This window comes from Tachypleus tridentatus, chromosome 9 (assembly GCF_004210375.1).
Source record: "Tachypleus tridentatus isolate NWPU-2018 chromosome 9, ASM421037v1, whole genome shotgun sequence".
Lineage (NCBI taxonomy): Eukaryota > Metazoa > Arthropoda > Merostomata > Xiphosura > Limulidae > Tachypleus > Tachypleus tridentatus.
Genome location: NC_134833.1, coordinates 92,879,565 through 92,895,516, shown reverse-complemented (window position 1 = coordinate 92,895,516; position 15,952 = coordinate 92,879,565). Strand labels below are relative to the sequence as shown.

General features: G+C 35.2%; 1 protein-coding gene across 1 annotated transcript in view; it reads right to left on the bottom strand.

Annotated features, from left to right (window-relative positions):
* LOC143225765 (tensin-2-like) overlaps positions 1–15,307 on the bottom strand; it is a 228,808-nt gene extending 213,501 nt beyond the window's left edge. The window contains 1 exon segment of the mRNA XM_076455743.1: positions 15,112–15,307. Within this exon segment, the coding sequence (XP_076311858.1) occupies positions 15,112–15,270 (159 nt within the window). The 5' untranslated portion in view covers positions 15,271–15,307.
* Positions 15,308–15,952: the final 645 nt, after the last annotated feature.

Sequence of the window (15,952 nt, the reverse complement as noted above, 5' to 3'; positions counted from 1 at the left end):
TAGGGGTTTACAATTTTTGATACAAGTCAATTTTCCTCAGGAGTTCCTGAAGTCAAGTAGCACATCAACTTCCGCTTTTCATTCTCATTTCCTTATTTCATAAGGTATTATAATCCAGGAAATATGCAATAAAGGAAATGACCAATAATCATCATTAAGGAAGTTGAGTATCATCAAATACCCCAGCTCCCCGTGTCACAGTGGTATGTATGCGGAATCCCACTACTAAAAACCGGGTTTCGATACTCGTGGTAAGCATAGCGCAAATGGTTCATTGTGTAACTTTGTACTTAATTTCAAACAAACAAACAAATACCTCATTGAACTGGATAGTTAGAAGTTTCTTCGTTAAGCCCCCCAGCTCCACTATAACATTGATATTTAAGTCTAGAATGTCTTCCATAATGCAAGTGACGTAATATTTAACTTCTTTCAAAACTAAATAAACATAAAAGCAAGAAGCCAGTATATTCATTAATTAATCTTATGTTGAGGAAATCACAAAAGAGAGTTGAACTAGCCTGTACATCCTGTGATAGGTCAGGAGTCAAGTTTTCAGCATAACATAAAGACTGATACAATCCTAAATGGACTATACGATGAATCTTCCTCAGAATCATCAAGGTGAAGTTTACTGCTAAACTTTATAATTTAAATTCAAGAATATCAAGCAAACTTCTAAACTGTAATAAAACTAATTTCCACTATCACATGTTTGTTAATATAGATAGCACTGTTATGACTATGAATTAAGTTTCTAGTTCTCAGCTAACGTGTTAAAGGATACTTTTCGAAAATACCCTATACTGAATGGTACAAGAAAATACAGAAACAAAACCTGACTTAACCAATTTAACCCTTTGTTTCAGATTTAACTACATTCTACTGCAGCAGTATTGACACATATAAATCCACTTTAACATCAACAGCCTTTCTTGACAAATGGGTAACTTTACTAAAATAACACAAAAGTAGTTTCCTGCGAAATTCCACTGAATAAAATAAAGTCCACTGTACCTTGGAAAAGTCTGGCAAACCTTTAATTTCATCACAGGATTACAACTTAACTGTTAAACATTGTCTATTAGCAGATAACTCATTTATGCTATCTAAACCTACAATATTAACGCACAAACCAAGATCAGAGATTACACTTCGACACGTGGTGATGAATTCAAAAGCAATTTGAAATCAAGCTTCTCCTTTTAATGCAAATCCATCATCATTTGAGAAAACAAAACTGGTTTTCACTGGCTGGAAAGGTGGTTTACATATTAACAGCTGATGTATACTGCAAGTTTAAGTAGTTTTAATGGCTCCTATTTCTATAAAAAAAAACACTTTGTATCTGTGTATTTTTAAGAGCATGAACCACGCTACGTTCTAGCCATCACACGTGATGGGACAAATGGTCATCACTTTCTACTAGCTTGCTATCTTTACTTGACCAGCATATCTGATGCATTGATTCTTGTGCAGACATAAGGAAGGGACACAGCTACCAATGACTAATAACTAGACAAACTCTAACATGCATTTCACCTACCTTGTCCTTCAGATGAATTTTGATGCCCTCCTATATTGATTATTAGTACAAGTGGTGCAGGTCAAAAATTACTTCTGCTGAGCAGCTAGATCGACATGAGTCACAAAGTAGTGTCTACATGTCTATACATGTTGTCTGTCTTCTGCTTAGGTCTTTTGTAATTTTGAGCTGACACCGCTTTATCCCTGGTGCAGCCACTACAACAACCACTGCAGATTTACTCTTCTGTTGCAACTATGTTGCGATTACCATCTTATAAGTTGCCACTATAGGTGAAGTCCCTGTTGGAAACTTGTAGTGTCACATGCACTCACAGCCCCCTCTACAAACGTACTGACGAGAATATTTCTTACCTTCGTAGATATCATGTTAAAATACACTTAACCATGTAAGCATCACAACTCGTCAATATACACAGATAAGCCTATGTGAGTACCATATTTCAGAATCGCGTACTCTTCCAAGCAGATGGTTCTATTTTATAATGGGACAAATTGATAATTGAACAATAGTTTTTTACCTCTAGAAGTTGATTGGATTAGACTCATATGATCTACAACGAAAGAGCTGACACTGACATTCCACATTCAGTCATCTCAGTGGGAGCCCAACACACAAAACTCTGAAAAGTTTGATGAAGTATAAAAGTTCCGCATTAAACAGAAAACTTCTCTGAGTCCGCTTCACTTTAATTTCACCCTTAAACAATTACACCCTTTTGTTTGCTTTCCACAAGTTTTACTACAAACTGAAATACATCTTGAATACTTTTTCACAAGTAACATAAAAGAGAAACTACAAAAAACACAAAGGCACAGACTGGCTACCACTTCAGTAATAATTAGATCCTAGCCACTGGCATTAAAAATATTGAATGAGGTAACCTGCGATATTTCAAGATTTGGAACAAATGTTAAATTAAACATTAGGATTCAGTGAGAATACACACAAAAACAAACATTGTATTGATGAAGGTATCAATAAAAATAAAGGTAGACATATATAAGGGAAAACAGTATGTTTTATTTTAGTGTAAGGAAATTTTTGTTTTAAGTTAATGAAACTAATTTGCTATACCGCTAAACTTGAAAACAAACAAAAAATCACACAATCATAATAGCTAACTATAACATAAACAGTAAGACGGGAACAAGACCAAACTCTTTCATTAAAACTGTCTTCAAGCCAAAAATCTCTCACACTCTACACATAAATAACCATATGACATCTTTTGGTATTCAGTGACATCACACACCATGAATGACAATTAGCAAGTGGCATTAATAAGTAAAGTACGGTTGACTGACTGATTAGAAATAGCCATAAACCTACACAGTGGGCTGACTCTGCCCACCACGTGTGTCGAAACCCGGTTTCTAGCGGTGTGAGACCGCAGACATAACGCAGTGACACTGGGAAACAGTACAGGATGGCGTTGGCTACAATATAATTGTATCATAAGACAATATATATATATATATATATGTACTACTCTTGGCCGAGTGTTACAATAAAGAGTAACACCTAGGGATGTGAGATCTTAGAATTCTATAATTACAAAAACTACAGTTTCATTCAGGTATGTCCGAAAAACAAATTTCAATTTACTATGCAAAAATCTTTGTAAACAGAATTCAAATAGACGTAAACTTGTTTTATTCCTCATCTAAGACTAAAATTGCATACCATAATGATTATTCACCGGATATTGTACTAGTTTCACAAATATTCCATATTGATTCATGCATCATGCCAGAGTGAAAGAGTGACGTAGAAATTTGCTCAATTGTATGACCTGGGAGAATACCTTCCCTTGAACATGTACAATAAGAATAATAATTCCTTAATCTGTGTAACTAAAAATTGTGAGGTATCACACTAGGAACTAGGTCTCACTCTAGCAGCCACTTAGTGTAAAGAGATATCAGAAGTTAGTAAGTGTAACAAAATACCGTAGATAATTTGTTTACGCATCAATTTTATTGTTTTGGTTTACACTTGCGTTTCAGAGGTATTGCAGCACTTGATGCTCACTTCTCACCATACACTGACAAATTTTATCAGCTTCCAGTAAAATTTAAAGCTGATGTTATTTTCATATCAGCTATACAAATCCTAACATAATGAACATATGTGGTGTCTGTATATTTAATATAAGAACATTTCTTAGTGTATTGAGCAAACAGCGATAACTCACTATTGGATAAACACCACGAACATCTCTCAAAAATACAATAAAATTGCCTGAACTTCTGTCAGTATTTGTAAGTATTCGGACACACAATCATTCATTTGCAGTATTTTGTATTTTCTATACTGCAACTAGAAATTACTCTGACTGATAAGTATAAACCTTGTGTGATTCTACATCGTATTTATAACCTACTTTTTTAGGAAATTGATGTTATTTTACAATTATCACAAACCTGATATTGCTATAATTAATACTTTATTAATGTATTCAACATCGAAGTATGTTTTTGTGATTTTAATTTCGCTTGTGCAAGTGCATATTACTGAAGGTTTGTGATATAATGTTCCAGATACTTTAGGTTACAAATCCTCCTGTAATCAGTTTCACCCACTTTAATGGCCATAATTACGCACTGCTTCCCAACACCATTGATTCCGTTGAAATAACTGATGATGTTATGAAAACATGTAGGGTGAAGAAATATTGTTAGAAATGAATAAAAACTTTATAACCCAAGAGCTTTCGAGCTTTATTTGTTCAGGGACAAATAAAAAAATAAAATGATGGATGAAAAGGTTAATTTCGAAAAAGATGTACAAACCTTCCACTAGCTGAGAGTGTCGACTTCCAAAGTCGTATTTATGCAAACCAAAATAATAAAAATCCATTAGAAATGCAATGAGAGTCTTATGAGGTACGTGATCGTGCGTGGCTGCTGTGATTCCAGTCTGTTCAGCCATCTTTCTCAAGAAAATAGCTGTTTATCTCAAGATGGGGCTGGAAGCTTGTAAGCTTTTCTTTTCTGAGATTTTTGTCAACTTCAAAGGTTTCTTTATTATCACATAACAGTACCAGGAGATATGCCTACCTTCATCGAAATGATTTTTCAGATTTTAAGGTTCCCTTTCATGACCTTAGCCTTCACTTTGAAAATAAAGGCATTGCTCAGGATCACCTTGCAGTACGTTTTCTAATTCTGTGGAAAACATGAAAACCAATTGATATGTTCAAATTGTTATAATAAAATACGATTAACTTTGTATGTGCCATTTGGGAAAGGAGCTTATGTGTGTGTGTGAGGTCTGCAATAATAATCTGATATTCTTTACAGAATATTCTATGAATGTTGAAACATTCATTTTCGTTTTGTGGTGTGAAAATATCAAATATGTATATATCATACTCTTCTATACTAAATATATTTCGTATTTCAATTTATTTCTTTATTTTTTACTTCACAGAAGCTATAAACTGTTAACAGTGATAATTGTATCATACACTACATTTAGCATACGAAACTGTTCTACGACTGTTGCATGAAGCAGATATGCTTGTGGTACATTTTGCTTATAGTCAGAAAATGCGATATATTAGAGCAAGTTCGGCATTTCCAACCAGTTTCCTTTCTGAGTTGTTGGTGATATTCTGTTCTTGTTTTTCAGATGATTTCACGTCTGCTTCACTAATAGTGTACGCTTCTCTACTTTAGTTGTTCAAAACCAACAGTAATATTTTTTTTTCATTTTATCTCATATCATAAAGTTTATCTTGCCTACTCATTATATAAATGTAGTTCGTTAATTTATCTCAACGTAAACTTACTAATACAGCAGCCCTTCTAACTAGATCCATATGCCAACTTGTATTTTTTGCTCTATTTAATTAATAAGATATTTGTTTTGTTCCTCTTCACACCTGGTTTTGTCTCTTTCATTCTAACTCCCGGTCTTATCCTGTTGTTTACACTACACTTTGATATAACACTGCTTCGATGCCGACCTGCATCCTGATTACATTGAACTTTGGAATAACACTCAGTCGTGTGATTTATATTACACTTTAGAATAACACTCATTGCTTTTAACACCTACACAGATTGTTTAACTAAACTAACTTGTTACTGATACCTTCAAAGACAGTTTAATAAACTAAATTATAGCACCTACACAAATTGTTGTGGCAAATTAACTTATTACTAATACATACATAGATTGTTCTAGTAAACTAACTTGTTACTAACACCTTCGCAGACAGTTTAATAAACTGAGTTATTACTAACACATAAAAATGTGTTTTAGTGAACTAACTTGTTACTAGCACCTACACAAATTATTACAGTAAGATATGCAAAGTAGTTTTTTATTAACACATACGTAGATTTTTCTAGTAAAGTAACTTGTTATCGATACCTAGACAGATAGTTTTAATAAAATGAACATATTACTAAGATGTACAGACTGTCTATCTAAATTAGCTTGTTCCTAACACCTACACAGATTGTTTACGTAGAGAATCTTCTTATGAACACCTGTACAGTCTGTATTCTAACTTCTTACTAATACCTACACAACTTGCTAAAAGTAAGCTTTTTACTAATACCTATACAGATTGCTTGAACAAATCTAGCTTATCCCTATAAAATCAATGTAGATCGTTGACGTAAACCAAATATTCCAATTTTTGTTTGTGTTTTAACGCGAAGCAATATAATCAATCAACAGCTGTTTAAGCTTCACCTACCAAGGGTAATCATATCACGGATAATTGTTACTGACAGCTACAAATATTACTTATTGAAACTGCGTGACTTGTTTAGTATAGTTTGTTCACTTTTTTCTAACTTCTTGAGAAATCAATATACATATGACACATATATTTATACCATTTTTTTCTGTAATGAAATGACTGACTATATAAGTGTTTGTTCGTATTTGAATTTCGCGAAAAGCTACAAGAGGGCTCTCTGCGCTAGCCGTACCTAATTTAATAGTGTAAAACTAGAAGGAAGGTAGCTAGTCATCACTACCCACTGCCAACTCTTGGGCTACTCTTTTATCAACGAATAGTGGGACTGACCATCATTTTATAATGCCCCCGCGGCTGGGAGGGCGAGTGTGTTTGGTGTGACTGGAATTCGAACCCGCGACCCTCAGATTGCAAGTCGAAAGCCCTAAGCACTTGGCTATGCTTAAACACAAACACACAATATATATACATACACACACACACACACACACACACAGACATATATATATACATACATTTATATAATATACATGTGTATGTACGTAGTTTTACATGTGGTCCGGCAGGGCCAAGCGTGTTAAGGCGTGCGACTCGTAATCTGAGGGTCGCGAGTTCGCATCCCCGTCGTGCCAAACATGCTCGCCCTTTCAGCCGTGGGGGCGTTATAATGTGACAGTCAATCCCACTATTCGTTGGTAAAAGAGTACCCCAAGAGTTGGCGGTGGGTGGTGATGACTAGCTGCCTTCCCTCTAGTCTTACACTGCTAAATTAGAGACGGCTAGCCCTCGAGTAGCTATGTGCGAAGTTCAAAACAAACAAACAAAGTTTTACATGCATACATATATATGTATACAGATACATTTACATACACATTCATATGTATGTACGTATTTTTTATATTCATTGTTTTACTAAAAAGAAGAAGAAAATGGTTTTCTTTATTTTAGCAGAGATGGAAGTGAAACATGGCGTAAATAAAATAAAATAAGTTCCAAAAACAATATTTACAATTCCAAGACAGTCGCCAATCTTGCCGATATGTGCAGGAAATTTATTATAATGAACCCCCGCGTCTTTCCCGAATTCAAGTTCAGTAAAAGTAAAAAATATTACTTTTCCAATTTCTTACATTTTTTTCGTGAAGAACTGCCAATGTTCCTGCCTCTCTGAGATTTATAATCATTGCCAGTTCGAACGAACTGATCCTCGATGATCAATCAAACCGACCCTTCCAGCTAATTTCGTCTTGAATCTGACGTTAACAAACCTGGGAGCAGATTACGAGCTCGAGTTTATCAACAGTATACGAAAATAAAGATCACGCGACTTAAAAGCGCGTTTACATGGATTCAGCGCTGCTAACCTTTAGTATCGCGGGTCATTATACAAATTGACGAGTCGAGTTTCTGGTATTACGAATCTTGCATCACATAGGTGTTTGTTAATTTTGCACAAAGCTACTCGAGGGTTATCTGTGCTAGCCGTACCTAATTTAGCAGTGTAAGACTAGAGGGAAGGCAGCTAGTCATCACCACCCACCGGTTGCAACTCTTGGGTTACTCTTTTACCAACGAATTGGGATTGACCGTCACATTATAACGCCCCCACGGCTGAAAGGGCGAGCATGTTTGGCGCGACGGGGATGCGAACCCGCGACCCTCAGATTACGAGTCGCATGCCTTAACACGCTTGGCCACGCCGGGCCTCACGTAGCTGAAAACAAAAACATTCCTAATATTTTGCTACAAAGCGTAGATGATAATTTCCCAGTTACTTATATATGTATAAACCTATGTAACAACATACACTTAACACGAAGTGAAATGATTTACTTACATGCGTAAAAATGTAAAAAAAAACCACTTAAATACAAGTTTAAAATACGTGGGTATTAACGAATATTTACCTGTGGCTAATTATCTTCTTTGCGAAGTTTATTTATTTATTACTATCACAATAACTTAAATCAGGTGAACTAAGCAAATAGCCCGATGTGGTTTTGCTATAAGAAAATACACACACACACCTCTCACAATAATTTATATTTTAAACGACATATTTTTACAGTAGATGGCAGCACTTACATGGAGAAATATGTATTCTAAAGGACGAGTTTTTCTAATCACCTGAGCAGAAAACACCTCTCTACTATTATCTCTATTTACATTAAAAGAATTTTCTTATACAGCAAGCTTATAAAAAACCGCTTACATTAATTAATTTGTTTATGTTAGCATGTTTTCGTATTATTTTTGTTGTCGGATAAGCGCTGTGATAAAAGCTATTTCAAAGTAAAGTTCACTGTGGCGCACTCTATCACACACGGCCCGCCATGACAAAGTGGGTTAAGGCGTTCTACTCGTAATCCGAAAGTCGCGGATTCGAATCCCCCCTCACACCAAACATGCTCGCCCAAACCCAAACGCAAACAAACATGGCAGGGGTTTAGTTTAGAGAGAGAGAAATCAGAAGAATTCTCTCTTCCAACTGGGGTGTTCAGGAACGTTGTGGTTCCTCTTAGTCCCCTTTCGTGGAAGGTTATTGAATTTAGCTTTTTTTAAATAATTTTTAAACTCTTTTTTGGGTGAAGGAGTAAAGTTTAATATTATTCGTGAACGAGGTAAAGGTAGCACCGGAGAGAAAGGCCAAATCCCGTCCCGAAAGGTAGATGTCATAGTAAATGTGAACATAAACCTAAACGACCCGATTCAGGGCATGGCAAAAAAGTTGCCTTGGCTGGGATCTAAAGATCCAATGCCTAAGTTTTTGCTGTGGGGGGAAACGGGAGCACCCCGAAAAAAAACCACTTTCACAGGACAGGCGCCGAAAGTTTTACCTGTCCTGTGCCCGAGACCTGAAAAAGAAACATACATGAATTTTGCCCTTTAAGTACTTTGTTGTGTGATTTGTGATTCTTGAAATATGTTGTATGGTGAAATAAATTTGGTTGGTGCACTAGTTAATTTATAGAGTGATGCCGTTACTTTGTTTCTGTGTTCTGCTTTTAAATAGTATTTGTGTGATATTTCTGTTAATCAATTTCCTATTGTTGGTAAGTTACTGGTTTGATGTATATAATTTACTGGCGTGAATGACGGTAGACTGAATGCAGATCTTAGTATTCTGTTCTGTTGAGCTTGGATTTTCTGGAGTGTGTTATTTGACATATTGTATGTTACTTGACATCCATACTTTATTAGTGGACGGATGTAAGCCTTGTATATTTGGATAATGGTGTCTGGTGAACATTTCGATTATCTACTGGTTAGAGTCATTAGGTGTGAAATACGTTTTCTAATTGATGAGTGTATGTTGTTAACATGTTTTTTTCCATGTTAGTTTTGTGTCGAAAGTGATGCCAAGGAATGTGATGTTTTTGCTCATGTTAATGGGCGTATTTCCAAGTGATAATTTTATTTTTTCTAGATTTTTTCTTTGTTTTTTTAAGTTTCCTGTAGAAGGTGGTTGCTTGTGTTTTGGTTGGATTTAAAACTACTCTCCACTTGTTGCTCCAGGTCGAGACGTTGTTCAGTGATTCTTGCACGCGAGACATGCTCGCCCTTTCAGCTGTGAAGACTTATAATGTGACGGTCAATCCTACTATTCGTTGCCAAAAGAGTAGCCGAAAAGTTGGCGGTGGGTAGTGATGACTAGCTGCCTTCACTCTAGCCTTACACTGCTAAATTAGGGACGACTAACGCAGATTGCCCTCGTATAGCTTTGCGCGAAATACAAAACAAACAAACTCTCACACACATATACGGCATTAATAAATTACTGGTAGTTTTATATCCGATGCTTTTGTTTTCTTTCAGACATATTTTAATAGGTTTTTTTTTTTGGGGGGGAGAATAACATTATAGACGGTTACAATGTATGAAAGTAAGATTTGTGTTAAATAACACGATTTGCCGATATTTGTGGTAGTTTGAATTGTAAAAAAACAACAACAACAAAACTGCCTCACTAAGTAAAGCTAGTAGATTAACAGCTTTAGGTCTTTAGCTCAGTTATTAGAGCATCCGCCAAATGTGTGTATGTAATAACAAAACATTTGCGCGTAACCAATGGTCGTTACTTGACCTTGAAATAGGCCAGCCGACGGGTATTGTTTCTGTGTGAGGAAGAATATGGTATTCTGAGTTTATGAGAAAAGGTCATAATTTATATCACTAGTAAGGTCATCATTGATCTCAGTTATTTAGCATTCACTTCTAATGTTAATTGTCCAATGCTCGAATCCTGCTCATATACTTAGCTAATATATCATCTTTCCAATCAACAACCTTTCGTGAGAGAGTTGTTGTTTGTGAAATTTCGCGCAAAGATACACGAGAACTGCGCTAACCGTCCCAAAACGATAGATAAGAGGGAAAGACGCTGATCAACAGAACTTCCCTCACCTTGCGAGCTACTCTAAAATTAGTATTAGATATGTTTTTATCTTTCGTTGTGCCAAATAAATGTCTTTTTTTGTACTTTTAATGTAAAAGCATAGAATGTATGAAAAGAAATGAAAAATTCGTACCTGTTACAAACTTGCTTTCTCCCCCAATAGCTTAACGATAAATCTGCAGGCTTATGACGCTAAAAATCAGGTGTTGATCCCCGTAATGGGCAGGATGCAAATAGGCTATTGTGTAGTCTTGTGCTTAACAACTACCAAACCGTAATGTTACAAATTTTGAATTTAACTAAGCGGTACATTTAATTTTTAAGAATAAGAAAAATTCCGTCTTCATAATTATTTTTAGTATAAAACTATTACAACTTATTCACCCCTCCTTCTCCTATGCTAGATAAACCGACAATGGGCTATCTGCGCTCTGTCCTCCACTGAAAAATGAATGCCGAATTTTTAGCGATGTGCGTCTTTAAACTTCCCACTAACCCACTGGAAGGGGGGTTGGATTATTAGGGGTCACTGATAACCAGAGATACCGACAAGATTTGCAAGTGGGTGTTGTTAATGAAGAAAACAAGTGATTGTTAACGAATGTTCATAACCACAGAAGTCGACAAGGGAATGCTTCTTGGTGTTATTAACGAAGGAACCGCACGTGGGTTGTTAATATGTGCTGCTGAATAATATGAGCACATAATGCATGAATAGAAGTGAATAATTTTACATGAATAAAATCGGGTCATATGTTGAAGTCCCTATTAACTAGAAGTTTAGGTTTCGGGCGTAAAGCCTGATCTCTGTTCTCGACCAAGAATATTCTAAGTCGAACGGCAAGGTTTTCGATGCACGCAAGCCACTTTCATTGTTGACTTGTAAAATAATTTTAAACTGCTCTGTACATGACTGAATGTGCGCTCAACGTATTAATTTGTTTGTTTGTTTTGAATTTCGCGCAAAGCTACCCGAGGGCTATCTACGCTATCCGTCCCTAATTTAGCAGTGTAAGACTAGAGGGAAGACGTTATAATGTTACAGTCAATCCCACTATTCGTTGGTAAAAGAGTAGCCCAAGAGTTGGCGGTGGGTGATGATGACTAGCTGCCTTCCCTCTAGTCTTACACTGCTAAATTAGGGACGGCTAGCACAGATAGCCCTCGAGTAGCTTTGTGTGAAATTCAAAAACAAACAAACAATACTCGTGAGCAACAGCTAATTAGCTTCTCACTAATTTATGAGCACGATTAACTAAGATTTTACTCGGGTTTTCTCTATAAATCAAACCTTAAAAGCTATCAAAATGAATGAATAGCCCCGTAATGGTAGGTTTATGATAAGTATTCCAATAATGTGTAATCCGAAGGTTGCGGGTTCGAATCCCCGTTGCACCAAACATGCTCACCCTTTCAACCGTGGGTGCGTTATAATGTTACGGTCAATCCCACTATTCGTTGGTAAAAGAGTAGCCCAAGAGTTGGCGGTGAGTGGTGATGACTAGCTGCCTTTCCTCTAGTCTTACATTGCTAAATTAAGGACGGCTAGCGCAAATAGCCATCGTGTAGCTCTGCGTGAAATTCAAAACAAACCAAACCAATAATGTGAATACATCTTACGCAAGATACAAGTATCCAAAAACAGTAAAGTATTACTTTCCTTGTGTTAAATAATTTAATGTTATCGTGTTGTTGGTTTAAATAGGTCAGAAAGTTCATAGCTACTTTGCCTACATTGAAAACCGTTACAAAATCAGCGCTTAACAGCAAAAATCAATGTCAAAACGATCACTTATATGTTTAGTTTACCAAAGGTCTTCCATTGCTTTCAGACAAAAATTCAGATTCTCCCATATAAAGATATATCCTCCCTCCAATTTTCATAGATATTGGATTATATATTACCTTTAACTCTAAAGATTCTACTCATATAGATACATTACACGAACAGTTACAGTTCTTCAAGCGCTAACATTTATTCTGTGAAGACTTACATTTCTAATATATGTATAAATGTTGAGAGGGAACTGTTGGCTTTGTAACCAGACACATCGAACTGTCACCAAATTAACTTGGCAGGGACGAACACTAAACACAAATGGACTAGTATATATTTTTATTGTGGGTTATTTCCACACACAAAAAGTTATCTTTAAAAACAAAAGCTTCTCATAGGTAATATCGGCTTACAGCAAGACCACATTACGTCTTGAGTTAAAGATCGTAAAGAAGAAATCAGTCTGATTTACTGCTTCGACCGACCTTCGCTGCCTGGTGAGGCAAAGTAACGATAAACCCATCTGTTTGTGTGATCTGACCGCTTGTTGGAACGATTACTAAAAAAAATTTTCACCATTACAAACTCTGATCTGTACGACACATTTCTTAAAATTATTTATAGTGCAACATAGCGCATTACACGTGATTTTTATACTTTTTTACTTTGTTATTTCCGTAGCTTCTTATTTTCCAAGAATTTTCAGTCATGAACCTTTCAACCTGCTCGCGCTCACTATCAATGCCCCTATAAACCTCGAGGATATTTTCTTTATCCTCATGCCGTTCTATCAACTAGTCCACCCTCAAGCTAAAATATGTTTTTAACGAAAAACTTCCACCCCTTGCACACAACTTTTGCGTGAAGCAACAACAACGATGGACACATCCCTGACTGAATTCCTGTTGTAACCACTCTTAGAGTTTTTATGTACGTGGTTGTTAAACGTAAAAGACCTGACAGTAACATCAAAGTAAGGTCGATCGTGGTTTGGTCATTCCGGCTCTATAGTGGTTTCACTGGGTCAGTTCCAGTTCCGGGCTGACTTCAACAAACCTTTCTACAGCTCTTGAGCTGTTCTGGAGCTTCTTTACACTGCTCCGACTATCTTTATTTGGCTCCAGCTCTGGAGCAACAAAATTCCGTGGCTAATAATCATGGTACTATTTATGGATTTTTATGGCATTACTTAGAATTAAAACATTCCATACGGTTATAAGGGTTTTCAGTAAAATGAAAGGGGAATATTAAAACATTCCACACGGTTATAAGAGTCTTCAGTAAAATGAATGGGGAATATTAAATCATTCCATACGGTTATAAGAGTCTTCAGTAAAATGAATGGGGAATATTAAAACATTACATACGGTTATAAGAGTCTTCAGTAAAATGAATGGGGAATATGCAAACATTCCATATGGTTATAAGAGTCTTCAGTAAAATGAATGTGGAATATTCAAACATTCCATATGGTTATAAGAGTCTTCAGTAAAATGAATGGGGAATATTAAAACGTTCCATACGGTTATAAGAGTCTTCAGTAAAATAAATCGGGAATATTCAAACATTCCATACGGTTATAAGAGTCTTCAGTAAAATGAATGGGGAATATTAAAACATTACATACGGTTATAAGAGTCTTCAGTACAGTGAATTGGGAATATTAAATTTCATCTTAAAGTTTTATATATTTATTTTTACGATGCACCTTCAACAAGATCAAGATCAACGTGAATATATTAACATTAATTTCTTATTAAACAATTAAAATAAAAGAACAGTGATAACATAAAATAAGTCAATGAAATTTATGTTCCGTTTTTGTCTTAAAGGTTTTCTCTGAAAACATTTTAAAATATACTGAACATTTTGCGCCACATTCTACGTCTATATAATGATTTTTCTATGATCACAGTTGTACTAAGTTATTATAAGACAACATTTAACTTTATATTTATATATATCCATGTAATAATAGACATTTAAAATTAAACCTCTGCACATTGAAATAAATCGTTTTCACGAAACAGTGAGTTTTCAAGCTTTTTCACAGTGAGATTACAATGGGTAAATAAACTCAAAGTTTATTTCGGAGTTGTTTCACGCCGAAGAAAGTACAGAAAACATCCAAAGATATGAAGTTAATTATATGCCTTTTTAAAAAAATTCTTCACTAGGTGAACAAGTCTACAGATAGCTTCAATAAATGACACCAACGAACGAAACAACACGTAGTGACGTTATTAATTACATATTTTCGTCAAACTTCAAGTTAAAATCTGTTAAAATAAGTTTCGTTGTTAAAATAAGCTAGAAATGTAAGCGAAGACCAAACACACAGAAAAACAACAAAAAATACTGTAATGTTATTTACGTTTTATCTTAATTTCATTTAAGCCATCTTTATTAATGCATTAATGTATTATTTGAAATAGCTTCAAATTAAAAATAAAATTGATTAAAAATTAAAAATTAAGTGTATATTTAGAACGCAAATTATAGTTTCTGGAAATATTAAAACAAACTACGATATATAATTAGTGTTTGTGGCAACAAGGTATCATGCCCAATGTTACAGGATTCGTTGAAATTTGTTGTGTGGTTAAATCTGGAAGTACTTTCTTACCGTGTGTGCGCTAAAGCGACGCTTCTAAAGTCAAAGGCCTAGTTACCTTTATTCTGCAGTGAAAATCCACACTGCGGTCGTTCTTGAACACTGTCTGGTGGTAATGAAATCTTAACCAGTGTTCTTCCAAGTGAGAAAGACAAGCAAACCTGACATGACAAAATGGACAGGCATATCCATCAAAAAGTTCGTCTTTCAGATTCATCATCGAGCTTTACACAACACAAACTAATAAAACTCAAAAATTTACGCAAGTAGGCCTGCAAACGCGACGACACACAAGACCTTACCAAGGTCTGTCTGTGAGACACACCTTCTCTTGTCTGGACAGCATGCCTCGCGCTTCCAGCAGGTGTATGAGCCAAGACACTGGTTTAAGTGTTAAAACGTCAGTTATCATAAAAAAAGATACATACAACGTAATAAAATGAGCAAACGATGTTAAGAAAAGAATATAACAATTCTTTAATACATAACAGAAATGACGTTTTTAACTCATAGTAGAGTATGACAACGTGTGTGAGTAAAAATTATAATACAAAAAAATACCAGCTCATAATTAAGAAATCTCCGCGTACATTTATCTATTGTGCTGTTTCACGTAATATTTTGCTGCTCTCTGTTATCACGCGTAATACGCTGCTATAAACGCTATTTTACTTTCTTATGGTAATTAATGAAGCCTTAAAAAACTTCATTCTCATTTACCAAAGAAAGTTAATATATTTTATGACAAGTTTTCCTTATATGACATCAAGGATATTGAATTTTAATGTTTGTAAGACAAGAAAGTCTTATATAAATAAAGAATATTTTCAACCAAGTTACTTCTGCCTGATATACTTTTATTTTTACCTCATAACATTATCTGTGAGTTCTATGCACTA